Source organism: Colletotrichum orchidophilum, assembly GCF_001831195.1.
Source record: "Colletotrichum orchidophilum strain IMI 309357 chromosome Unknown Scaffold_96.1, whole genome shotgun sequence".
In the NCBI taxonomy this organism is placed as follows: Eukaryota; Fungi; Ascomycota; class Sordariomycetes; order Glomerellales; family Glomerellaceae; genus Colletotrichum; species Colletotrichum orchidophilum.
Window position 1 is genome coordinate 182,093 of NW_019173052.1, and position 8,983 is coordinate 191,075.

At 51.0% G+C, this 8,983-nt stretch overlaps 3 protein-coding genes across 3 annotated transcripts; 2 read left to right on the forward strand and 1 right to left on the reverse strand.

Annotated features, from left to right (window-relative positions):
• Positions 1 to 1,258: 1,258 nt before the first annotated feature.
• Positions 1,259 to 2,196, reverse strand: CORC01_10077 (uncharacterized protein; the record flags this gene model as incomplete). The annotated part of the gene is made up of 4 exons (XM_022621706.1): positions 1,259 to 1,418; positions 1,493 to 1,650; positions 1,734 to 1,897; positions 1,977 to 2,196. The coding sequence occupies 4 exons, from the start codon at positions 2,194 to 2,196 to the stop codon at positions 1,259 to 1,261; spliced, it is 702 nt and encodes a 233-aa protein (XP_022471838.1).
• A 1,680-nt stretch (positions 2,197 to 3,876) lies between these two features.
• Positions 3,877 to 5,375, forward strand: CORC01_10078 (uncharacterized protein; the record flags this gene model as incomplete). Its single annotated transcript, XM_022621707.1, has 6 exons — positions 3,877 to 3,997; positions 4,082 to 4,089; positions 4,186 to 4,193; positions 4,251 to 4,430; positions 4,499 to 4,883; positions 4,938 to 5,375. The coding sequence occupies 6 exons, from the start codon at positions 3,877 to 3,879 to the stop codon at positions 5,373 to 5,375; spliced, it is 1,140 nt and encodes a 379-aa protein (XP_022471839.1).
• Positions 5,376 to 7,616: 2,241 nt separating this feature from the next.
• On the forward strand, positions 7,617 to 7,838 carry CORC01_10079 (uncharacterized protein; the record flags this gene model as incomplete). The annotated part of the gene is made up of 1 exon (XM_022621708.1): positions 7,617 to 7,838. One exon carries the CDS (start codon positions 7,617 to 7,619, stop codon positions 7,836 to 7,838), a length of 222 nt encoding a protein of 73 aa, XP_022471840.1.
• Positions 7,839 to 8,983: the final 1,145 nt, after the last annotated feature.

The following is an 8,983-nucleotide window of genomic DNA, read 5'->3' on the forward strand; positions in this document are numbered from 1 at the left end:
GATGTACAGTACATAGAGCAATTGGCAACTTGTAGAATCAAAGCTGACTAGACAGTCCACATGGCCTGATTGTCTAGCAAAATCTTACATAAGAGATGTAGTATCCAGTACTACCGAGTTGAAAAGCAACCTGGTAGCCATGGGTATTCATCCTAGAGCCACAATAGGGAAGGGAGAAGCATCTTCGAATTCAAATCGCACTCTTCATTGATATAGTAACTCATAGTTAGCAAGCAACGCCGCGAACTTATCATGGGTGTAATGCTACTCTGGATGTTCGGATGGACGTTGAGAATCCCGGTGAATGGAGTAGTTGTCGGATCGTATGTGGAACCAGGGGATGGATCCTGTAACCGAAGCTCAGGCTAACAGCCCTCATATGTATATAATCCATGGACCTGGCCCTTCAGGCCAGTTTCCCGTTTTCCTCACGCAGAAATAGAACCACGAGATTGTTCTTCTTCGTCACCTTCGTGGTCCCTAAGGGGGCCACCCCTATCCTGACCCTGTATATTCCAAGCGTAGTAGCTAAAGGGGCGGTGGATCCGTGCATTCCTTCTTATAAACTCCGGTGGGTGCATAACGTAGGTATGAACAGAGTATTAGGTACCTAATTCGGTAGCGTAATTGAGGATCTGATTTTTGGCACATTAAATTAGACTCCGGCGCCACAAAAGTGAGAGTAAATATAAGTATGCCTGATATGATCAAGTATAGGTTATAGGAACCTCCCTTCCTTGAACCTCGGAGACTTGAGGTGTCAGTGTTGGTTTACGTATCACAGGGTGATTTGTTCGATCGAACCGTGGTGACGAAGGGTCAATTAACTGTAAATTGATCTCTGCGTGAAGTTGAAAAGAGAGATTCTAACCGTAGGTTAGACTGTTAGCTGAAAGCTGATATAGAGGCCTTCAGATGGCCCCTGCGCTTGCGCTGACTCGAGGTCGAATTGGGCTTCCAATCCGACAGTTAGATCAGACGATGCAGGAGTTTGCTTCATTTTTACCAACCATAGAATATTCAAATTCGATCACTAAGTTGTACTAAACTTTAGAGAGCTAAGCAAAGGTGGCTCCGTAGCTAACTCTACAATACAGGTTCCCAACCACAGCTGACGCCTGAGGAACTGAATCTCTGCGACCTGTCCATTGACACGAAATTACAAAGGTGGGAAACGAAGATCAAATTTCGTCTTTGGGAAGAGGGAAATATGACAAAAGAGAATGTTGGCTCGCCGAGAGCTGTTTCAGATTCCCAATCACATCTCCAACTTGAGGTCTCTATCGATCTCGCCTGACTCAAACGTCCGAATCATAACGCCAGTCGCCGTATCATTCCAGGCAGCAGTGTCTCCTTGTACAAACCCGCTACTGGTGCAGTAATCCATAATTCTTCCCGCGGTTCGCGCAATCTCCTGGCTGTGATTTTGTAATATTTGATCAGTCAATGTCGTTTCAGAGGCGGGCCAAAGGCGGCCGGGGAAAGCGCTTACCATGTTGATTGGTGCAAAGATGGCTTATTCTTCCTCCATCCAAGTATGAATGTCTTGCCCTTTGAGCGGCAGAATCCCGTGATCTCCTTTTCGTTCACAACGCATACTGTGCCATCTTGGCTTGCTAACCACTGGATGCACCAAGCGGCATCTTCAATCTGCAGTGTCGAAATAGTCGGTTAGATCATAAGTGATATTTTAATGCTACGCTTGACATGATTCTGCAACTGTGAAGACGTACTGGTGCCATTTTTGTGGGAAAGCTGTTGCATCGAACAGTGTTGACGTCAATGATCTTGCCATTGCCCGCAGACTTAGACTTGAGGAAAACTGTGCGCTTATCAAAGTGATCTCTATGGTAGTCTTCAGGGCCAGAAGTATTGTAAGGGGCACCATGCTGCCAGCCTCCATTGGAAGATTGGATGTTAGTGGATCATTCAGCAACTATTCCGGCCCTGGACGAAGCTAGCGATAGGTCACTCACCGATCCCAATGTTGCGGGCCCTGATTGAAGCTTCTGTAGCCTCTTTTGCTGACAGATGCTGGGCCATGGGATTGTGAATGATATCATCAGCCCATTGTTCAAAGGTGAAAGGCGCATGTGAGGGTTGTGGCCTAGGTGATCCAACATCAGCCGGAGCCGCGGCTACTAATGGAACAGTTGCCAGGGCACAGATTGCAATTGTGGGTAGAAAGAGCATCATGGCGAATTCTCGATGAAGAAATGATCATGGCCTGCCAATTGGAAACTGGAGGCTGGAGTGCTGACTTCCAATCTGACTGCTGAGGTCCATCCAAATGAAATGAGAGAGATCACCTCTCTTTTATAGATGGCAGAACGACTACCTAATGTTGCCCAAATTATGCTTACCATCTTTTCTTTGATTTCCCGCATTAGGATCACAGAGTCATTGCGGTGCTACGGTGCTGCGGTGCCCTCTCCCTTGCTAGAAATGGAATCCTTTGTATGCCTCTGCCCTGCGGATATGGGAAATTCTTTGTTGCCATATTTAAGCACAACACCTGCTGGTGAGTGATCCAAGGGATTGGCTAGGAGTCTTGCTCCTTCAACTGGAAAAATGCGTACATGTCATATCTTGTACTCAGGTTACTTTGAGCTCTTTTCATTGACAGAAAGACGATGGAAGATATATATATCTCGAGCCTGATAGGGCCATCAACGATTTCTCCCGCTTCTGCAAAATTCATGGCTAAAACTTATCTTACTCGCTTCGGTCCGCCCATAGTGATGAGCGATTGAGAAAAAATGTACCAGTGATGCTGTTGGTCTTGAAAGTTGCCGAGTATAAAAGTTTAGCGTGTGTAAAGACGCGGAATAAATACGGACACTACAAGCCTCAAACTTCTAGTATTTGGCCTTCTGATGCCATCTATGCCGGGGTGTGGCAATGCTACATCACAATCGCCGCATTGTGAGAGCGTTAGAAGCAAGCGATGCTGCGTAATCTTGATCAGTTTCTCAGCCTCCGTAGCGTTCCATATTAAAGCAAACTACTCGGAACTTTAATTAGGGCTATTGAGTTGAACTTTATGAAACCAAATGTATGAATGAAGGCATCGCAATGACAAAATTTGGAAGACAACTGAGTCTGATACGTTCTGGTAATCTACCAATCGCACTCCATTATCAACATTAATAGAAAACAATTAGTTTGCTGAATCGGCCAACTTAGGGAATTCAGTATATATCAGACCATGCAATACGGTTTCAAAGTCGGATTCGAAAATCTTGGAGGGCCTTGCGATCTTCGAGGACTGTGGCCGTTCAGCGCGCCACGTTACCGGAGACGGAAATGGTCACTTCAATACCTGGTAGCAGACACTGCAAAAAGGCCAAGGTAGTCATGCGCAATTCATACAAACCAATGTGCCTCTCTTGGCTCTTTCAACTGAACCCTTGGACCAAAACTCTCGTCATTTCGTGCTCAACATCTTCGTTGGCATGTGACGTTGCGATGTATAAACCCTCGCGAATCTTGAACCGAAATGTCACCGCTCTCACGGCCCCACAGACTCCACTCGCCCCGGCGATCAAACGGCCGCTCATCAATACCCCTGCCCGCCCGCCGTTTCAGGAGTCTCGGCCGCACCATCGGAACTTGCACCAATCAGACTGGCCCCACCCCCGTCAGGGGCACCCCGCCACGGCGAGTCAAACCCAATTCGATACAGGGGGAGCTACAAACCCCCCCGAGCCGGAGCTTGTTGTCCTCTTTTTCGCGCCAATCTTTATTCCTTTTCTGCTCAGACGGATCTGTACTTCTTTTTAAGCTTCTTTTCACCCCACTAACCAGCTTGAGAGGATCTGGTTTTGTCTATTCTGAAGTATCGCATAGCGTAGGGCATATCTTATCACCCCCTAAATGTCTTTCAAGACTCTCTTGCCATTGCTTGCGCTCACTGGCGCGAGCTTGGGCTGGCAGCACAAGACTGAGGCCGAAGTCCGCGATGCCCTCAAGGCGAACGAGCATAGCTTAGTAGCGTGTAAGTCAAAAATGTCACGCGAGACCTGGACACTCCTGGTTCCTACCCCCTCCCCCCGGAGAATCATGCTAACGCCATAGACAGTTGTTGCGGTAAGCCAAGTCTCCGTTCTTTGAATTGACGTCCTGCGATTCCCCTTGCTTCAATGCTGCCGCTGCATGCAAGCAAAGCGCTGACCGTATCAAAAGCCCTCAACGTACGATGCTCTGTACCTCTGCAGCGACCTTCGTTGACATAACCACAGCGATGCCAGCGCGGCCCTCGAGAAGCACTGGTCCGCAGTTGAAGACGCGGTCCCGACCGCCCTTTCAGTAGATTGCTCAACGTCGCCCTCGCTCTGCGCCGAATTCGACGTTGCTTCCTACCCTGCCATCCGCCTTTACCGCCAAGACGGCACGAAACACCACTATCGCGGCCCCAGAAAGGCCTCTGAGTAGGTTTTTCCTCGGTCCCCGCACCAGGTAGAGCCTCACAGCTAAAGCGTGCGCGCGTTCCCTTCAGAATCACCGCCTTTGTCCGCCGCATGCTCCGTCCCGCCGTCGCTCCCCTCGACAGCAAGGCCGCGAAATCCTTCAACAAAGACGACGACGTGGTGCTGATTGCACACATGGCCGAGTCCGAGACCAATCTGCGCGAGCGCTTCGCCGAGATGGCCGGGCGGTACCGCGACCGCTACGCCTTCGGGCTGACGACGATCGAGGAGGCGCCCGGGCGGATCGCGTGCTACAACAACGCCGATGGGGCTTTCCACATGACGTCTGATCTGGACGAGGTCGACTCGATGGAAAAGATGCTGAAGAAGTGCGCTTCACAGCTCGTACCGCGGTTGACGAGGAGGAACGAGGCCGAGTATCTGAGCGTCCGTGACCCCCGACAGTCTACAGACGTCCCCTTTCCTTGTCCAAAAGGCGGGCAATCGCTAACATGAAAATGTTCACAGTCTGGCAAGTCGTTGACGTACTTCTTCTCCACGGTCGAGGAGAACCTGGACTCGTGGACGTTGGGCGTGAAACCCCTGGCGAAGCAGTACCACGAGTACATCACCTTCGTGACGGTCGACCTCGGCGAGTATCCCGACATGCCCGCGCTCTTCGGCCTTCCTGCGGATGCCCGCGAGGGCGTGGCGGTCTACAACCCGGCCGCGGGGCTAGCGTTCCCGTTCAAGGGGGAAAAGATCACGGTCGACGCCGTTGCGCAGCACATTGCCGACATCTCCGAGGGCAACGCCGACGCTTGGCAGGTGGGCGATCCTGCTACGGACGAGGAGATTGTGGAACAGGTTCTGGACGAGGTCCCGGTGAAGGGAGGGGAGACGGAGGCGACTGGAGAGGTCAAGGAGACGACTGAGGAGAAGGTCAAGACCCACGACGAGCTCTAGGTAGGGAATCGAACAGGGCTTTGCGCTGCTCTCAACGTTTGTTCCGACCACTGTATCGACACTCGGGCAACCATTTGAGGACTGCCTTATAATGGCGTGTCTTTCACCGCCGTGAATGTGAGGAGAAACGATGGCTTCACCAAAGCTGGCCGCCTTCTAGATCTCACAAAGCTACAGCCTGTACCAAAGGTCCAACATGGGATTCTCGACCTGGAGGTGGGAAATGTGAATTCTCAAGCTACAGCAACCACCCAGGTATATGTGAGACAGAAAAGAGGCAACCCCGATGACAAGCATGGCAGGACAGGAAACGGCGGGTGCAGTAGAGGCCGTCTGCGTAGCTCTCACTCTACTACAGCCCTCTGGGCTAAACGAATTTTGCAGAAATTCGAGCGCCATAGTCGCTCTTTTATAGAAAATGGAGTGTTCTGCTCGATATAGTGCTTCGCGGAGCCGGGCAGCGCTCCGTCGTTACCATCTCTGCCCCACGAGCAACCAACAACGCCTCGCTGAAGCACAAGGTTGTGGTCGGTGTTGACGGACTTCGGCCTCTGACAGTTTGCCCGCCTCCCCCATTCAGCTTTATTCTACCTACCTACCTACCTGACGTAGTACTTACCCAAACCCGCATCGCGTGCATCGCAGGGGGCCAGACGGGTGAGCCCCCCCTTTGCCAACACATTACACAAAGCGACATCGCGGAGTCGGGTGAAGCTCCGCCAATGCCCATTTTCTCCAAGCCGAAGGAGGGGCCCTTCGTCGTTCCTCTTTGAATCAGCGACTCTAGGTATTCGTACGCGAACCCATGGCAGAAAAAGTTCCCAAGTTCACTATCCCCGACTAAGACAGTAGCTTTTCCACCTCGCGGAGGCGGGCTCCTCTCCGATGCAGTCACAACTTCCCACACAAAGCTCAGCATTCCTTGGAAAAAGTCGTTTCATCCCAAGGGCGCCGGAGCGAGCTCCGGGGTTCACTAGCTCGACTAGCCGCCTAGTACGTGCAACCCCGGGGAGGCGGAAGAGTCCCCGTCTCATCCAAAAATGAGACCCTAGAACGTCCGCCCGCGGAGGCGGGCTCCTGCTCCGACGTTGCCATCCCAAATCTCAACTTCCCACACTCGGCCTATAAGTGCCTCGACACTATAAAGCCGCCTGATCCCCAATTCATACACCCAAGTCACATGACGCATAATTTCTCAACTACACTTCTACGCCTTTGTCCCAGTCTTCAAAAGGGCGAAGTATGCAATTCCACTCAACCTCAAGCCGGGAGTCTGCGGGCAAAAAAATTTGGTCCTCAAAGTAAGGTAGGGAGATATGTTTCGGAACAAGTTGTCCTCGTACCCATCGGCGACGAAAGGGAGAGGCCGATACAAATCACTCAGCGAAAGGAGACTTTTGAGTCTCGACCTGGTTGTCCAGAAACTAGGCTCTCGCCGTATCACGACCCGTACACTCGCCACGCATGTTATTTCCATCACACCTAGCAGTCGATTGACACCAATAAGCGTTTTCTTTACAAAGGAGACACAATCCAAGGGAAGAAAGTATGGTCCCCTAGAAAAACCGGTACCAAAAGAAGAAAAGTCGTCTCTACAAACACCTTCTCCATCAGTCTTCAAACTCCGAGCTCATGCGCATTAGACTTGATTCCTTCCTCCTTGGCAACTTCCGATTATCAGCTCTGATAAGGCTATCCAAGGGCACCCGACCATGGAAAGCCCCGCGCCCGCGATCAGCGGAATGCCGTGCCGCAAATCCTCCGACGCGCCCCAATTCCTTCAACGCGTATTTGCGCATTGTCAAACGAGTCAGATAGACGTGCCGGCTGGTTGAACTAGTCAGCCACTGACTCCCCAAGTGGAAAGTCCAAGTAGAAGGTTCAAGTGGAAAGAGCCAGTCAACCCTAATTCATACCAGCCCTAAGCCTTCCTCCGGTTCCTTGGCGATATCATCAATTAATGAGACCAAGACTGGTTACTCCAGAGCGAGGAATCCTCCCGGAGGATCAGTCCGCAACAGGAATGTAGATGGCAGACACGCCTCTTCTCACCTCGTACCTCCCAGCAAAATGCCATATACCTACTCCATGACTCAAGTACATAAGGTAACATCACCACTCCTCCCAGCACCAGAAATCACGTCAATCCCAAAGGCAAAGGCATCATCCCCACACCAAATAATCCCAAAAAAAAAAACCAAAGAGCCAACCCCCAAATACCAATTCCCTACGGCTCCAAAAATGCAACTAAAATCCTTCCGCATCCTCGCCCTTGCCGCCGTCACGGCAGCAGCCGCTGCCGTCACCACCCCAGGTGAGACCCTCGACAAGCGCGCCCCCACAAAGGCAGAGTGCTGCTGCTGCTACGGCGGGCCCTCTGTCGGCTGCGCCGCGGACCTCAACTGCGCAGGCTACACGCCCAACATCGGCGTCTGCCTCGATACGCGGTGTCCGTTCAAATAGGCGCGCGCGCAGGGGAATAAACTAGGAAATAGGACAAGACCGAAGAGAGTTATGCCAGGGTGAGAGAGAACATAGGTCAGAGGCCTGCCGAGAGGGCGGCGTGTGTTACGCCGGTCCATGTCCATTTCAACAAGGTTTACGTTTGCCTCCGACCTAGATCACGAAACTGTTCCAGAAGAAGCTTAGGATCTAGCTTCTTTCCTTTAGTCTTTGGAAAGCAACATCAAGTCCGTACGTTCGGGAATAATAGCAGGTCAATGACGTCATCGATGAAACTACCAATAAATGACTGGTCGTTTCAAAACTTTGCGTGTGAATGTGTAATAATCAAAAGTGATGGACCCGGCCTATGAAGTCATCTTATTACGACAGCCCATCTTTTTTTTTTTTTACTTCCGGCAGATGTAAAATCTCGGCGTCATCGTGCAGGCGACAACCGGTGTGTCATCGTCCTATTTGAACAGCCAGCCAAAGACAGACTGCAGAGCGGTCTCAGTACCAAGCGACAAGACGAATACCTCCAGCTCTGACCAGCGCTGACCATCACTTATGTCCCTTGGGGGCTACTGACAGAGGACGGAAGAATGAATTTGGAGATTTGCGTGATTGACCCAAAGGGCGACAGCTCGGCTGACCATGTTGTGACACTGGGGACGTTTGGTCTCGGCAACTCTTGATCTCTGCCGCCTCAGTCTCTCCAAACATCACCACACGTTCCTTCACAATTGCCCAAGTGAAATGTGTACCGTTATATGCTACTCATATCTCATCCGTAGCGTTTGGATAGAGACGGAACGCATGTCGACGGTTATGGTTAGTAGTCCATAGCATTACACTAACCCCCCAAGGCTCTCAGGAACGAAGGGAGCCTGGGTTAGAAAAGTAATGTTAAGAATAGGTAAATTCTGGGCATTCGGGTGCATGCCATGAATAGTCAGAGAAGCCCGATCAATTGTTGAACCATCTCTAGAATCCTGTAGGATTATGTGGGAGGATGGTATGCAAGAGATGAGTCTGGTGATAACGCAGGTAGACAGAGACCAATTCAACCTCGTAGATCAATCCGCAGCGGGTGAACTAGAAATCGTTCACAGTAGTAGGCATGATAAAGGACGTTTCGCGATTTTTTGTCGTGTATGTCTCCC